Genomic DNA, 17,894 nt, shown 5'->3' with positions numbered 1-17,894 from the left:
TCCCTTATCTTTCTTACTACTGTCCCCTCTCCCTTTCCACAGATAAGCACTTATGGTAATGATTTTCTTACTTCTCTTTTTAGTTGCATCCCTAAACACTATATTTTAGCTTTGTCTATTTTTAAAACTATCAGAATGGAATCATATGGCAACAATTTTTTTGTGACTGTTCTCCTTTTCTTAACATTGTGTTTCTGAGAGTCACTCATGTGGTGCGTAGCAGTAGTTAGATTTTGCTGTAATGCATTGCTCCATGTGATTTATAATATATTTGCCCAAATATAATATATTTGCCCATTTGCCATGATTTATAATATATTTGCCCATTATATACAATGGGTTACTAAATCCTAAAATAAAATTGCTCATTTTCTCTTAGAATAGTGAAAATTCTGGCCGAAAACCACCATTAATATTTACTAAAAGTAATGCAGGAATCTACTCAATATTGCAATTTTAATTCTCCAAAACAACTGTAAGGCTTAATTATTGGATATATAAACTTGAATGTATAAACTTGGATGAAAATTTAAACTTTACCTTCTTTGCATATTTTCTCAGTTAAACAAGAGTTAAAATATGGCAAAGAAAGTAGGAATGTGAATATGCTGAATAAATGTACTGCCTGTATTTTGTAGCTATTAGTTAATACAAAATGTTCGCTATGAGAATGTCAGTTTTCAATCTTTGGAACATTGATGTTCACTAATTATTCATAAGAAAATGTATAACCAGTTACCAAAGAACATTTTGAGTCACATTGTTCTTCATGAAAAATATGCTAGAAATGTGTCAGTGAAATACTGCTTTATTTAAATTTATGTTGCCTTGGCTTCGGTTATCAGATTAACTTTGTTACTTTGAGTTAATACAAGGTTAAATTTCTCACCAATTGGATTAATGGAAAGAGTACAAGAAACAAATAATAGAAACCATTACTACCAGTGATGATCTTTCTCACCTCAATGGAGAGAAAATGAAAAGCAAAAGCAATTGACAATAGGACATTAGATCTTATCTGAAAAACTTAATAAAATGGTGACTTTTTCTAAAATTGTGGATTTTTAGGGGGATTATTGATCATGGTTTACTTGGTTTCGACTTTTCTCTTAGTAGCTGCATAATTTTCAAGCCAGAGTAAAACTGTATCAATATGATAATGAATATTCCCTGACTTGTGTTAGGTGAAGACTGTCAAGGGAATAAAATAGACACAACTGAATATTAGGTAAGGGAAGGTATTTCTAATATACACTGTCTTTAGTTTTGGAATTCTATAATATAATCTGAATATAATCTGAATCTTTACATAAAGAGAATTATTGTGCTGCTAAACAGTAAGATGAAAGATTATGAAAAAGTGCCAGCATTATATTTATTCACCCAGAATTTAATGACAGTCCATCAACCAGAAAAAAATATAGAGATTTATATGGAGATGTATATAAAAGTGACTTTACATTTGAAAATCAATAGATGAACTGAAAAGGACTCTGAAGGTATCATAAATAAGGTTTCACATTTCTTTTACACAATATTAAATTGTTCCTTCAGTGTTTGTCATTGTTAATACGTGCAAAACTGTTTTCTGTGAAAGGAGATACAGAAAAACGAGAGTAACTGCCAGAATGTATAAAAATATTAAATATGCGACTCCTGGGGGGCTCAGTGGTTGAGCGTCTGCCTTCAGGGCATGATCCTAGGGTCCTGGGATCGAGTCCCACATGGGGCTCCCTGCATGGAGCCTGCTTCTCTCTCTGTCTGTGTCTCTGCCTCTGTGTGCCTCTCATGAATGGATAAATAAAATCTTTAAAAGTAATAAATTTAAAAAAAATTTAAAAACAGACATATTAAATAGAACAAAAAAACAGGACACAATCCTAAACAAAAGAACACCTGAGAGATTTTTGGCTAAAAGACCTATGTGTTGAAAGGCAAAAATAAATAAATAAATAAATAAATAAATAAATAAATAAATAAATAAATAAATAAATAAAAATAAAAAAATAAAAAATAAAAGACCCTCTGTTTTGTGACATATTCATTCAGTGGTATCTTTGAAAATGGTAATAATAACTAGCCTTAGTGCCTACTTCTAAATATGTAAGAGCTGAGATTCATCAACAAAATATATTATCATGCCAACAAATGCTTAGCACCTGATTTGACAGTAGGAAGGTGTGGGTGAGAGGCTGGGAGGCTGGCTGACTGTAGGATATGGCCATACATTTGCAGTTGCTCGCTGGTGGGATCCTCTTTTCCTCCTGTTCACGTGCTGTATTGATTTGGGGAGGTCAGGCAGTAGCACCTGCCAACATACCCTCTTTCCTTTCTAAAGACATCCTAGTAGAAAGTGCTTTACAGAGAGTCCTCCCAGGGCTTTATGTAGCTCTGTGATCAGAGAATCTGACAAGTGGATGGGAAGATTCACCGCATATTCTACTGAGGTTTACCCTGCCGGTCAAACGAAAAGTGAGTTGGCTGGGCACCTTTTTAATTTACCACTGCTGTGTTTTTTTTTTTTTTTTTTAAGATTTATTTATTTGAGAGAGAGAGAATGCGAGCCAGGGGGAGGCAGAGGGGGGGAGAGAGAGAATCTCAAGGAGAATCCACACTGAGCATAGAGCCTGACTTGGGGCTTGACCTCACAAGCCTGAGATCATGACCTGAGCCCAAACCAAGAGTAAGATGTTTAACCAACTACCCCACTCAGGCACCCCTACTGCTGCTTCTTTTAACAAAGTGGGGAAAAAAGCATATATATATATATATATATATATATATATATATATATATGTATTTTTTTTTAAGATTTTATTTATTTACTCCTGAGAGAGATAGAGAGAGAGGCATAGACACAGGCAGAGGGAGAAGCAGGTTCCATGCAGGGAGCCCGACGTGGGACTTGATCCCAGGACCCCAGAATCACACCCTGAGCCGAAAGCAGATGCTCACCCACTGAGCCACCCAGGTGCCTCTGAAAAAAGCATTTTAATAGAGAAGCAGGTAAGTTTCAAATTTAAAAATTAAAACATGGATTGTTGTGTGGATTCCATATAAATATAATCATGTCAGAAAAAAAATATAATTATGTCAAGCCCAAACACAGATCAATTGACAGATCAATTAACAACACAACAAAAATTCCCCAAAGTAAGGAGAATCATTTTAGTCCTGATAGAGTGATTTATATATTGAGTAAAAAATAAATTATCTGGATACTTAAATAATCATTAAATAAAAAGTTAACAGTTAATGATATTTTCTACAGAACCAAATCCATTGTAATTCATCCTTATAAAAATCATGGCTGTTTTACTACTTCACTTCTATACAATAATGCTCATTGTAGTGATCTTATGCAGTTTAAATAAACTAAAACAATACAAGGTTTACTCCTACTTCCAAAAAATATTACAAGATTAAAAATAGTTTTTGACTTAAAGAGTTCTGTACAGAAATAATTTTATTCAGTCTTATGACTGACTTAACTTCTGCACATGTATATTACATGTATATATTACATACATCAATAGATATTAACAGATATCTGAATTTGTTAATTTGGATATCTGAGCATATTCTCTGAATGAAATTTAAATGCAGTATTTTTTAGAACTAAGAAAAAATAAAATATTAACTAAAAAATCCTTTGATGGCTCATTATGCTCTATGGGAACTTAAGTGACATTATAAATCAAATGCCAAAGAAAGTTCAAGATAATTTGCAGTTAATAGATAATTCATGAGTAATTCAAATTTTTAAATGTACAAAAAAGTTTGTATATTTAAATATACAAGTTGACATAGATATATAAGACGGCTGAGTGGTAATCCATGAGTTTGTTTTACCCAACAACTCCTGAAGGTATATTTTAGTTGTTTGCAATGTTCTTTACTGTTAAAAAATAAAGTTGCTAGGTATAGTTTTTTGGGTGGCTTTGAGGTGATTTAAGAAGATTTATAAAATGCATTATGAAGTAAAAAAAAAAAGGCATGCAAAATAGGATATAACTTAGGCTCCCATCTGTGAGCAAAAGGCACAGTTAAGATAACATAGATGTGGGTAGGGGAAGCTGGAGACATTTGGGCATCTTCTCTAAGACTAGAACTTGATAAATAAAATCACCTATTTGACACTACTTGCTCTAATTCTGTATTCATTCCTTTTTTCATTATTTTCCTCGAGGAAATATTCTATGCTTTTTTTCCTAATCACCCCTTTCCTCCATGATATTTTAATACCATAGATATGATGGATACCTGTCCATGTACTCTATGAATAACTGTGCTTTATGCATAAAAAAAGAGTAAATTTTTTTTACCACCAAAACCAATTTTCACCCTCTGGTGGTCATATTGATGCTCAGCTGAGACTACATGAGCCAAAGTCATGAAAACACATCAGTGATAATCAGTGTGGCATGCATGACTGGAGCAGAAGTGGTAGGCAGCCAACGGCTGTCACTCTTAAAAAATTTTTGCTCCTTTCCCAAACAATGGTACAGAGTCATATTTCAGGACTGCTTCCTCAGGTTAAAACTTGGTTGCTCCTCTGTATGTGTGTGTGTATGTGTGTATACAAGCCTTTGCAAGTGTGTACTGCATATATCTCTTCAAAAGATCAACACTGAAAAGAAGCATAAGAAACCAACCATTGAATATTACGCAGTCATAAAAAAGGATGGGATTGTGCCTTTTGAGACAACATAGATGGATATTGACGTATTATGCTAAGTGAAGTGCAAATGAAAGAAAAGAGAAAGACAAATGGCTGATTCCACTCATCAATGAAATCTGGAAAAAAACAAGCAAACAAAAAGTAGAACCAGACCTATAAATATAGAGAACAAATTGATGCCTGCCTGTGGGAAAGTGTCGGGCAATGGGCAAATAGGTGAAGGGGAGACGGAGATCCAGGCCTCCAATTACGGAATGAGTAAGTCACGGGAATAAAAACCAGAGCCTAAGGAATACGGTCAATGATAATGTAATAGTGATGTAATGGAACAAATGGCAGCAACTCTTGCAGGGAACACAGGATAGTGTATACATTGGTCAAATCACTAAGCTGTACACCTGAAACTAATGCAACACTGTGTGTCAACTCTACTCCCTCCACCACCCAGGCCCCCAAAAAGAAACCAACAACCATGTTTAGGAAGGGTGTCTGAGGGAAAAACAAGTATATGTTTTTTATTACAGACTTTTTTTTAGTTTCAGTTTTCCTTTTTAATATAAGAGGCACATAATGTAAAGCTTTTTAAATGGCAATAGTTTAAAAATTGTTTATGGAATTTAAAAATTCCGTAACGTATAGCAGATGTTTATTATTAATGTCTGAATATATAAACCCATGCAAGAGACATTTACACAATAAAAATAAAATCCTTCAATTTTAATCGTTAAAGACATCTATAAGTATCTTGACCATCCAAAGAGTAGGGTCTGCCACTGAGCCTTCCTCGTTGCAGATAAATACAGCCCAGTGTGTTGGCATTTACATTGTCATTTGTCCTTTGGGTACAGATTAAGGAATGTAGACTGAGTGTTTTATACTCTTATTCATCTAGTCTGGTATAAAATTTATAGTTTCTTCTGAACTATTTCTTTAAGAATTCTTCTTAGATGGAAAATATGGGTTAAATAATTCTGTTGTCTCTTCCAGTATTGCCTAACAATTCTCTAAAACCTGCTATTATTTTTAACGATCCCCCAAAATCTATAAAAATAGGCAATCCAAAATTAATTGTATCCTCCCAACATTGAAAAGATAAAATCAATTCAAATACAGTCGTAAAATGAATACACTGTCAGTGAAATGACTCACTTCTATGCTGTGGAAGTTGTATGACACAAGAATTTTCATCCTTAAAATCTCTCTTAGTCAAATCATACCCCGTGGGCCTACTACACCTGCTATGTCTCTCTTGCTATGTCATGCTTTGTCTGGGACATAGAAAACCTCAATGGAGAGTAGAGATCGGTGAGGCAGACGAGAGGCCCAAAGCTACATGGTTCAACTGAACAGATTAGTGTTGGATGAAGGTGGCAAGGCAAATGGCAAAACAGCGGGAGCTTCCCTACCCCTCACTGGTGCTCCTAACACTACTGTTCCTCAGGACCAGGCACCATGCCACGTGTTCTGTATTATTCTCCATCTATTCTGAGTATTCCCTGGCTCGTGGAAAGATATTCAATAAATGTTAATACTATTGATGACCACTGGCGTCATTTTTGCCATTCTCAGGTGGCCAAACTGCTGTGAGAAGGCTGCCAAAATTTTTAAGAGAACTACCTCTCATTTACAACATAGCTCAGATACTCAAATGTCATGCTAAGTTAATTTTTTTTATATAATTAATTGGATGCTTAACTAATTGCCCAGTAAATTGTGAAGAAGGCAGGGCACATAGAATATTTTATCGTCCAGAGTTAATCACTATCAACCCCCAACCATATTGTGGCTGGAAAAAAAAAATCTATGGAGAGTAAAAAAAGACATAAGAAATAACCCTTGTAACTGTGACTAATGTCTCCAACCTTAGAAGAAACAAAAGGCCTTTTAACCACATCAGTTTGGGTTTACATTTTAATACTCAGTATGCAGGAAAGTTTACCTTCATATGACTGACTGAAGACTTTATTTTTGACCATTTAAAATTTGTATATCTGTTGCTAAAGTTATTCCATTTACTACTTACATATCTGTTTAGATATATCGAAAAATAATCACAAGTGACTTACGTTTGCTGAGAGTTGAGATGTGAGGGTAGCAACTTTTTCTTGTGATGCAACCAGCTCTCGCCGCAGTTTGTGGATTTGCTGAATATAGTTTAAAAAAAATCAATTCAATATACTATATTTTTACTTAAAACTAAGAATTCAATCCAAGAAAGTAAATGTTATATTTCGCTCATGTAACCCCTTAATTAGTGTATCAGCACAAATTCCTGAAAAAAACAAAGAAATGTGAACACTAGCTACACAGTAATAGTCAAATGCCCTTATTAAGAAGAGTGGTAAGTGACTGTTCAAGGTTAGGACCCAAATTTGCAAATTAAAGGATGTTTGCTTGCTCTCTTGCCCCATCTGCCTGACTCAAGAATCAAGTTTATTTTCTCTATTAATTCTCCTACTTCAGGCAATTTGTGGTAACAAAACTCAGGCAGTAAGATCTTTTCTTTTTAAAAATTAAATATACATAGACACATTTTTTCTGGGTCTTCTTTTAGCAAAAAGTACTGAATGTTCTAGCATGGCATTGAGCATGGAGTTTTAGCAAAAATACTCAGTTTTTTTGGTGTGTGCTTATTTTAATTTTCTGTAGTTTGGCAACTTCTCAGAAGCTGTGGAATATCCTTTAGTCACTGAAAGATGGCTCTAATTCCACAAGTAATGAGTCCATATTTGGAAATAATTTTATTAGCTGGAGTTTCAACGGCTAACACTCAAAGAACCCTTCCCAAATCTTTCTGTAATGCTTTTTATTCACAGAGTTACTATTAACTCAGAATAGTAATGCTTTATAGATTACCTATAGTTTAAAAGTAAGCAGAAAAATTAGTAATACTGTTCAAATAAGATAAGCCAACAAAATTAATACGCTAAAATGTCTTCTTCCTTAGCTAAGTTCACATTGTAATAAAACTGAACCAGAAAAAGGAGAGTATTTCATATCACATTTAAATTGTTAATATAAGTATTCTCTGCAGTTAAACCTGAATGTCTCATGTTGCTAAAACATGTAAACACAGATTAGTAAGGGTAAAACATTTACAACCATCTGAGGCTAAGTCTGTAAGTATATTTCTGGTCTCAAGGGATTTTAGTTACTCAGATGCCAAATATTCTACTCTAATTCTTCTCATTTCTGTGAAAAGAAGTCTTCTATTGTTGTGGCTGGACATTTGGAATACTATCTCAGTTTGAAAGAGCATTCTTGACATAGTCCATTAACTGTCTTATTTTTTTCCCTCTTGTGGAAAAAAAATGGTAGTCAATATTGCGAGAGTCAAAAAGGAGCTGTGAACTTTAAGCTGGAAGCAGAGACAGTGGACATTTATTATAATCTCAGCAAATGTGATTCCATTTCACTCCTGTTTTTTTTTTTTAAGAGGTTCACTAGCCCCAAATAGCACTTGACTTGCATTTGAATGATGATGACCACAGATAGTCCCAGAAAACAGACCACCTATTTTATCTTAAACCAATACAAATTCAAACAGCCTTTCTCAAATTAATAATCTCCATTACATTACATAATACTTTACAATGAAATCTAGGAAAACTTAAGGTAATGTAAATTATTTTTTAAAGAAAACCATGACCCATTAGGGGTAGGAATGATACAAAGGGGAGTCGGGTAAGTACTAATCAGGCAAATAGGCAGCATTTGAATACCTCAGTAGTCACATTATGACCAAATTAGAAGCACTGTCCCGTCCATGCAACATAAATAAAATAGTATAGTTTTTCTTTTAAACCATATTTACTTTTTTGGTCTAGATCATCAGATTGCTATAACCAATACTATTTCAATATTTTAAGCATAGCACAAATTTTACTTTAAAGGCAAGGTAAGGCAAGGAGTTCCATTGCAAAGGCTGCTGCCAAGACACTGGTTTTCTCTGTGGTCTGACTGCCTCAGTGTCAACCTATCAAATAGTCACTTCCACACCTTGAATAAAGGCCTAATTAAAGTCCTGCTCTCCTGGGATAGGACAATTCTTTTACAAAGGGAAACCAAAAGAACACTCTCCAGGTTGCAACCTGACCTGTGCATGATTGCGACAGAGTGTGTATTTGTGAAACGTGTGTGGTCAGAACAATGTAGCATGCTAGACATAAAGTGGTGGTCAGAACAGCAAAGTCCTGGCATGAAGAGATAGGCTGGGATGCTGGGACCTTCTGTTGTGGAGATGTGGTGCCTAAGACTCAACACTACATTAATCCTATGCAGTTAGTCTCATAGGCATTGGTGAGAAGAGACGACAATAAGCGAGAAAGACCACACATCCATTCATTCATTGGGTTTAATGAGTGCTTACTACTGCAGGCGATGGTTAGTTGTTGATATAAAACCCCATTCTAGAATGTGAGAGGAGAGTTTGCTTTTAAGAACTTCTTTTCATTTTCTTTATGAGGAAGCACCCAAGACCATTTATCAACTAGAGGATCGCGTCTATCAGCCGTGCTGGAGAGCTATGCCTCTGTATCACAGAGCCCTCTACTGGTAGAAGCATTCATCACAAGTGTACACAAAGCATCAAATTCAAAAATGCTACAAATTTTACCTCTGAATGAGCCTTTTCTTCAGCCTGTAAAAGACAAAAGGCAAAAATTATCTATAAATATAACTAATGTCATTTTGTTCCACAAGTATAAATGAGTAATTTCATTGTATAATTATACTGTATTTTCAAAATGTTACTATGATCCAATATAAGACTAGTAAAATACATATTATTATAGTAAAATACATGTTATTTTATCATATTGTTACAAATTATTATGATAGTGATATTGTATTTATATAATTATGATATTATTATATTATTATAACAGGAACCTTTAAGATTACAAAGGAATGCTTCCTTATATATACATGATTCACTGAAAATGTAGGTTATTTGATTCATGGACATATAATATGCCTTAGAAGCAAAGTTAGAATTGAAGATTTTATTTATTTATTCTTGAGAGACACACAGAGAGAGGCAGAGACATTGGCAGAGGGAGAAGCAAGCTCCCTGCAGGGAGCCCGATTTGGGACTCGATCCCAGGACTCCAGGATCATGACCTGGGCTGAAGGCAGACAGATGCTCAACCACTGAGCCACCTAGGTGTCCCACAAAGTTAGAATTAAAAGAACATGTTACCGTAAGAGTCAGACCATAAGCAACAAAAGCAAAACAAGTCATAAAATTATATCTTAAAAAAGATGAGTGTAGGAAAAAAGGAAACATTACATTTTTTTTTCATTCATATTATAGAAAATACACTCCATGCTCTATAGAGATCTTCAGGCAAGACTTAGGTGTCGGAGTTTTATTTTGGCTTGGATTTAAACACAAGCACACAAACCCTTTTTATGATTTACACATCATAAAAAAAATAAAAATAAAGCCAGAGGGAAAATATTGACCTTTACTGATAACCACAGAAAATCAGTTTCTATCTTCTTTTATTGTCCCTAATGATTATTAATTAAGTTTATGGAGCTGCAAGCCAGCAAAGAGTAAAATGCCCAGTGTCAAGGTGGAGATAAAAGTGGCTGACAAACATCTGGGTTATACACATTATGGAAATGAGGACTGCTATGAGAGCTTGCAGGCTGTTTTGGACTCAGTTGCAGAAAATTCCCAGCTCTGTTTTTCTTCTTTTTGCTAGGCTGAAAAATGCCAGAAAATGAGTTATGTGTGCCATTATGTTTGGGAAGCTCCCTTATTCTGGAAAAAGCTGGAGAATGAATATCGCTGAACAGTACAAATCTGCTCATTGCCTTGAGGTCTGAAAGTGAAAAAAAAAAAAACCTTATTTCCTATCTCTCCTTTGGGGACATTTCCCAGTTAACTGATGCAGAAGTACCTGAACTACTTTTTCTCTTTTTTTTTTTTCTCCAGAAAACATAAAATAAAACAAAGTAAAATAAACTTAGATATTTTTATGCAGAAGCATTTCTGGAGTATTCTCTTTCCTGTATTTTCTCTGCTCTTAAAAATAATGTATAGTTAATAATAATGTGTTAAAGTAATAGAGTGGTTAAATAGTAGAATCCTAATAGCCTGTATAAGAAAACTATGTTTTAAAAATAAATGCTAACACGAAACTTGAATATTTTACAGTTCAACTTTAATTTTTAAGGGAAGATTTTATTTTTTTGATTCTAATAATATTAAGGTGTCAGATGTAGTCTGTTTTTGAATCAGAAGTAAGGAACTAATTTTAAGATTAGTTAGGGAACTAACCTTAAGATGGAAATTTCATCTTAAAGCAAAAGAAAGCTGGAAGTTGTCTGCCTTAAGACAAATGTGCAATTAACCAGGACTATTTGTTTTCCCTAGAACTTTGCATGTTCATTGCTACTATATTCTGTCCAAATGCTGCTTAGGGCCTGTTAGGATTATATGAAACTGATAATAAATAATTTGAGTATTTTAAAAAAGCAATGTTTTCTACTTAAAAAATAAAAAGGCTATCCATCATATCTTCTCATTAAAAAAGCCTTGAATAAGTTATATATATTACTCATAAGCATAACCATTACATATTAATTCTGTAGGTATCGTATATAAACTCTTTTCTTGTTGTTTTTTCAGAACTCTCTTTTTCCTTAATCTTTGCCTTCTTTCATACCCCATGACTATCAATACCAGGTAAGGTGTTATCATAAAGTCAAAGCAGTGAGGCAGAATTTTAATATTGTATTTCTTTCAGCGATTTAGGCATGAGATAAAAAAATGATGGAATGTGATTACTTGCCATTTTTAAATGACGGTGTTGAACCAAGCCCAGTGTCCTAAAGGATGGTACACAGTATAAAACATTTTGTCTAAATACAAATATATCAGATGACTCTTTATTCTATGAACCATCAACCTGCCATTCATTCACCCATTCAAAGTTACTTAAAAAAATTCCTTCTTGTATTAGCTGTAGGTTAGGAAATACGCTAATGAACCAAACATGGCCCCTACCCTTATTAAATCAATATAAATTAGATTCCAAGTACAAAACAGATCTAATAAACTTTTTAAGACACAATCAGTCAGAAAGAACCTATTTATTGCAAGGCTAAAAGGGCCAGGAATACAAAGAATAAAAAAAGGCTCTAGAATTAAAAAAAAAAAAAAAAAGTCACACAGCCTTCCTTGGCTAATGTTTATCTCTCTCACTTTTCATAAAGATGTGAGTAATAAGAAGTATGTCTTTCCTATAAGAAAAGTAACAGCACAACAATAACTAAGAACTGAAACTGAGGAAGAAAAGAGGTAGAAGAAAAGAAGAGGTGGTGGGGTCTGGAACCAAGCCTGGGGAACTCATGCCAGCATCTAAAGGGGTTGATGCCAAGAATCTGTAAACCTGGAGGAATTTAATCTCAGTGTTGCTAGATATTCCGATTACATTAAAAAGAATTTAGCAATTTGCACTTTTAGATAAAAGTTCCGGATTTCACAGCATTGGCTTGGATTTAAACACAAGCACACAAACCCTAAGTTTGCCAAAGGTAATAAGTGGCAGATCAAACTAGGCCTGTGATTCCCAACCAACATGCAAATTCCCTGAATCTTTCTGCTCAGAAATTCCATAAGGTGATATACTTAATTTTATAACAAGATACTTTTGAGAAATTTACCAAACTATAAGTGGTAGAAGCTTTAAAAAAAATGTATAGGTGAAGAATCTGTACAATGAGATTTGTTAAATCGATGATTTTATAGGTAAATGTTTTTTGCAAAAAGCCATTTTATTAGTTTAACTTCAAGTGAAATACGTACAGCAAAATATATAATTCTGTAAGTTGTATAAGTGATAATGTTAGAGGAAACATGGTTTATACTCACGGTTCATAAGAGCAGTATTTTGCCTAATAAAAGCAGATAGAGCCTAATATTGTTCTTAAAAAAAAAAAGGAACTTCGCCCCCCCATAGACACTTAAATTATTTTATGAAGTACCACCATGCACACCTATGTTAGTTGAATACTGCATAATCTCAAAAGATGCAATTCACATAGACTATGGTATAAACAGTGCTCCTAGAACCATGTAGTATACCATAATTTTTGTTATTTATGGTATACAACATTCCTGGTCTTCTCTAATAATTACACAAAACCCATGTGACAGATGGGATAGATCTGACTGTTGTTTTCCAATTTCATTTTACAGGTATAGTCCAAAGAAACCTAGCAATTTGCCTGATGTCATACAATAGCTGCTGATAGAGTTAGGCAAAAATGCATATCAACTGAATCCTGATCCAGTCTTTAAGAAGGCATGAAAAATAATGATAAATTGCCTTTTTACTTCATGGTTTGAAAAGCACTTTCACAGATATTTTCTCATTGTCAGTGGACACTCAGTGCATGATAATGGGGGACGGAAATCTGAATGACTCCTCATTATCTTTGATTTTTCTCTTTATCAGTCCTTCAAATATGCATTTATTTGAGTTGTTTAACTCTAGGTTATTTATGAGTTCAAGAATATAATTTCAGTCATTTTCTGTACAATTAAATTCCCTAATATCCTAACAATGTCACCTTTCACGTAGCTTGATCAACCAACCCATTCTTTTCACACATAAGGGTATATTTCATTTCTAAAATTTGGCACGTGGGTATGCATATATAGTCATTTTGTTTTAATCTCTGTTCCCATTTTATATCATTCCCTTACTATAATCTCCTCATTTATGCTTTCTGATTATCCTTACCACTTTGACATCTACTCTTACTCCTCAATCTCACAAGCCTGAGATTATGACCTGAGCTGAAATCAAGAGTCAAATGCTCAACTCAATGAGCCGATCTACAATTTTTAAAATGTACCTGCTTTGTTCTCTATAAGCCTGCAATAGCCAATATAGTAGCTACTGGACACATGTACCTATTTAAATTTAAATTAATTAACTTAAAAATTCAGTTCGTCTTGTCATACCAGACACACTGCAAATATTCAACAGCCACATGTGGCCAGAGGTTACTATATTAGACAGTGCAGCTATAGAACATTTTTATTATCACAGAAAGTTCTATTGGACTCTGGTACATAGTAATTGGCCATCTGTTTTCCTTTAACCCATGTGCCTTTTCTTCTTAGTCTGTCTCAGGCTGAATGAAGGCAGTTTTATCCAAACACTGTTTTTGCATATATTTAAAAATACTATAAACATGCTGCATCTCTTGATTCTATGCTATACAGAGACTTCAACCAAAATGGTTTAAGTCAGAGCACATCTCCTCAGCAAGCAGTGGCACTGGGCCAATTAGGAGGGACACTAAGTGTGAACACGTTTCTTTTATGTGTTGTTTCCCCAAAACATTGCACCTTTCTTACTTCTTATCCATTTGCCTTCAATTTACTGCCTAAAGAAGTAAATTGAAGCAATACTGATTTCTTCATTGACAGAGTGTAATTGGCAAATTTAATCATTAAAAGGAGAAATGATGGGAAAAATATTGCCTTTCCCAATAACAATGTGATCTTGAGCCATAAATATGCAAGATGAGCTTATAAAAGGAGGGCCCTACTATTTAAGCCTAATGAAATGAGTGAAACAATTAGTATTGCTTGTCATGCTTAATTGCTCAGTGACAGCCAAGACTGATCTTTTTATGAACCTTTCAGTCCTGGACTCAGGATTATTCACAGTGCTCTAGTCCCAGTGAGATGCAGTAAACTAAATACACCTCACCCTCACCTGGCATGGAGTCCTCTTATAAAATACAACTTCCTAGAGATCTTTTTTGTTTTTATGCATAGGGAAAGTAAGTTGAAACACTAGCATTTTTCTCTTTTTTAAGAAATAGTTTTAAAAATCACCGTCTATTTCAGAAGGTAGGTTTTTTGTTTTGTTTTGTTTTGTTTTTAAATCTCTAGGCCTTTTTGGCACAATCTTCTCAAAAAAGTGAACTTGAAAAATTAAAATAATAAAATAGAGAAAATACCAGAGGACAATTACCAGTCATGGTTCAGAGATCCAAACAAGGAAAACTAGTCAATATTATGAATTTATGGTACAGCATAGAACAAGGGCTCAGGCGTACCCCAATAGGTTTTACGAAATTCAGTGCATGAAAAAATGCACTCACTAACTTTAACAAGTACCCCAAGGTCCAGTGAAGGCACATATAAGTAAGTGGGCTGCAGAAGGGTGCGGTAGCTCCGCGCATTACTTCCTGCCCAACTTCTGCATAAGTATCAATCTACTGAGTCGCGTGTGTGCTTGGCAAATGCAGAAGCTTTCTCTTCACAGTGGATACTTACTGTTGAGTAAAGGGAAGACGTGCTGGAGACCAGTGATAACGAAGAGCCGTGAACTGGAAAAAGCAAAAAAGAACAAAAGGTGAAATACTGAAGTCTGCTCAGAAACAGCGGGCCTTTGCTGGAACGTGGCCATTAGGGACGTAAAATAGTAACAGCTAGACAGAAGAATCGGAGAATGATTTGGCTTCTGGAGGTCAAACAGTTGAGACAGGGGAAGGTCCCATACCTGTTCCTCTAAAATACCTCCTTCATCATGTTGGATAGACCCTCTGAGCGTGCTGTGTGCTTATTTCAAGCTGTAGTAAACTTCCACAGAATAAATTACCAGAAAATGATAGAAACCTAAAATAAAGTGGCCATGAACTTTACACTTTAAGAAAACATTTTATGTATTTTATTTATTTAATTTCCTTTTTATACAACAAAGATCTATTTTCAATGTTTTTCGCCATATGCTTTCAGGGGAATAAGCATTTAACTTAACTTGCTATTTCAACATTATCTGTGATGAGTTGATTATGCCCTTTTAAATGGAGAATTATTATTCCTTTTGTAGTTTTAGTCCTAGAAAAATACTTATTTCAAGGTGGTGTCTCACGGAAATGAAGAACGGAAATTGCATATTTTTATCGGAGTATACCAAAAATACCATCTTACACAATTGATAGATTGTCTTATATCTCTGCACATCTAATGTGTTAAGCCCAAAAGGTGGTAAAATTATGCTTAATTATATTTGTAGAAAAGTCCTTCTGCTTTTCACTGTGGGGTAATATAAAGTTATTTCTGCATATTTACCCATTGAAAAACATTAGTTGGGCCCACCCAATGAGACAGGCCATTTCTAGATCCTTGGACTATAAAAATGATAAGACCATCCTAGGAGCTCAAAAAAAAAAAAAAAGTAGAAAGATATACAACTCAGAAGACAATTACAATAGAGTAATAAAAACCCTGTCGAGAGCAATGCAAGAGGTACCATAAGAATACATGGGAGATGCTCACAACCTGGTCTGGAGAGGACTGGGACAATCCTGTGTAGGATTGTGGCAGTGGGGCTCAAAAGCAAGGGATGAATTTGAGGGACAGCAGCAAGAACTTGTTTAAAACTGACTAAATATAAAAATGTGGGTCAAAAGAAGAATAAAGTATAATCCTCAGATTTCTACTACCCCTCTGTGAGATGTGTAAAATGTTAGTCATCTGAAGAACACAATACAAACAAAATCCCACATTCTTCCAGCCTCTAAACTAAGATTTTCAGCATGGGGTACAGAGGCAGGTGGACAACAAATCAGGAGATTCCATTTTTGGTCCATTGTTGCTACCTACTATTCATAGGTCAATGACCTCCTCCTAGTCTGTGGCTGTTTCTTTATCTTCACCATAAGCATTGAGCAGAGAAGGCATCAATAAAGCCCCTGCTATCTCGCTAGCTCAACAATCCCTTGATGGTAAACCACAAGATAAGACCTGTAATAGTTCACTGTTCAATGTATGGGCATCAAAGAGCCATTGTGCCCACTCAGCCTGGCGTTCAGCACTTTAAATGATTGAATCTTCATACACAGAAGGCCAGACTTTCCCAGCATATGAAAAGTATTCTATCTGTAAATGAGGCACCCTAGATGAGCCATCAGTATGCTTAGCAAATTATTATTTTTTTAAATATTTTATTTATTCATGAGAGATAGAAATAGAGAGAGAGATAGAGATAGAGAGAGAGAGAGAAAGAGAGAGAGGCAGAGGGAGAAGCAGGCTCCATGGAGGGAGCCCAACGTGGGACTTGAACCTGGGACTCCAGGACACGCCCTGAGCTGAAGGCAAGTGAGGGCACTGAGCCACCCGGGAATCCCCACAAATTATTTTTTACAGTATTATAAGATGCCTGTCCGTGAAGAGAGTGATAGAACCATCTCAAAAAAACAATGACTTCACATTTCTTATCAGTTTAACTTTGTCTATCTACCCTGCCACAATCAGCAGACTCTCGGGATATAACCCCCTCTCCATCACACTGAGCCGAGGGGGTTCAGTTAATATCCCAAAAGGTAATGGCAGTGGTGATCAACCGATTTAATGCCAGTAGTTTAAATGTACAGTGGTGGCCTGAGAACATGAAATCGATTTTCACAGCTATCTAAACTTTTAGTCAGAAGAGGCTTTACGAAAGTAGGAAGGATAAAGAGAAAGGAACAGAGCTACCTCCTAATTTCATTCTCATGACAAACCTGTGAAATTATAGATGCAGGAACTAGCACTGACTAAGTTAAGAAACCTGGTCAAGTTCATACCACAGATAAGTGGATGACCAGAGGCTTAACACTTAGTATGTTTCAAGGTCTGGAGTCCTTTCTTTTACACATAATTATTAAAGACTAGGATAGTTGGCTGATTTCATGTCTGATTTTATTCTGATCAGTTTAAACTTTTATGTTTACCTTTATTTTATCCTTAGCTGATATGCTTTATAGTATGTGTGCCACAATTTTCCTTTATGGCTACTTTAAAAAATCTTCCTCTAAATCAAAGAGGAAAATCTCTCAAATATTGTCAAATTTCACACCTTAGTTATATAGCTTAAAAAATTACATACATTTGAACATCAATGAAGCCTCCTGAGTTTTTCAAATGGAACTATTATAAAGTATTCACATAGAACCTGTTGCATTGTATAAGGAAATGAAACTTCTAAGGCAAGAAAGTAGACCTGATATGAATTCTGATATGATATGCTAACAGAAACCAACAGCAGAGGGAGTTTCTGAGAATACAAGTTGGCAACATGCAGTAGTTTCGTGAGATCATTTTTCTCGTTTATGTATCTGTATAGTTCTTTAAGGTGTCAAACAAAACATTTGCTCTGATATTTGACACATGAGGGCAAATAGTCTCTAAAAT

The 17,894-nt window shown here is 34.8% G+C and overlaps 1 protein-coding gene across 8 annotated transcripts in view; it reads right to left on the bottom strand.

Annotated features, from left to right (window-relative positions):
• Positions 1 to 17,894, bottom strand: part of NAV3 (neuron navigator 3) — a 356,255-nt gene that overhangs the window by 57,361 nt on the left and 281,000 nt on the right. For all 8 annotated transcript variants that reach the window (XM_025438781.3, XM_025438782.3, XM_025438783.3 and 5 more), the window contains 3 exons: positions 14,994 to 15,046; positions 9,297 to 9,320; positions 6,748 to 6,825 (listed from right to left, as the gene is read on the bottom strand). In XM_025438781.3, coding sequence (XP_025294566.3) covers positions 6,748 to 6,825; positions 9,297 to 9,320; positions 14,994 to 15,046 — 155 coding nt within the window. The remainder of the gene's footprint in view (positions 1 to 6,747; positions 6,826 to 9,296; positions 9,321 to 14,993; positions 15,047 to 17,894) is intronic.

The sequence above is a fragment of the Canis lupus genome, chromosome 15 (assembly GCF_003254725.2).
Source record: "Canis lupus dingo isolate Sandy chromosome 15, ASM325472v2, whole genome shotgun sequence".
Taxonomy (NCBI): Eukaryota; Metazoa; Chordata; class Mammalia; order Carnivora; family Canidae; genus Canis; species Canis lupus.
Note: the sequence above shows the minus strand (reverse complement) of the source record. Positions and strands in the feature narration are given on the sequence as shown.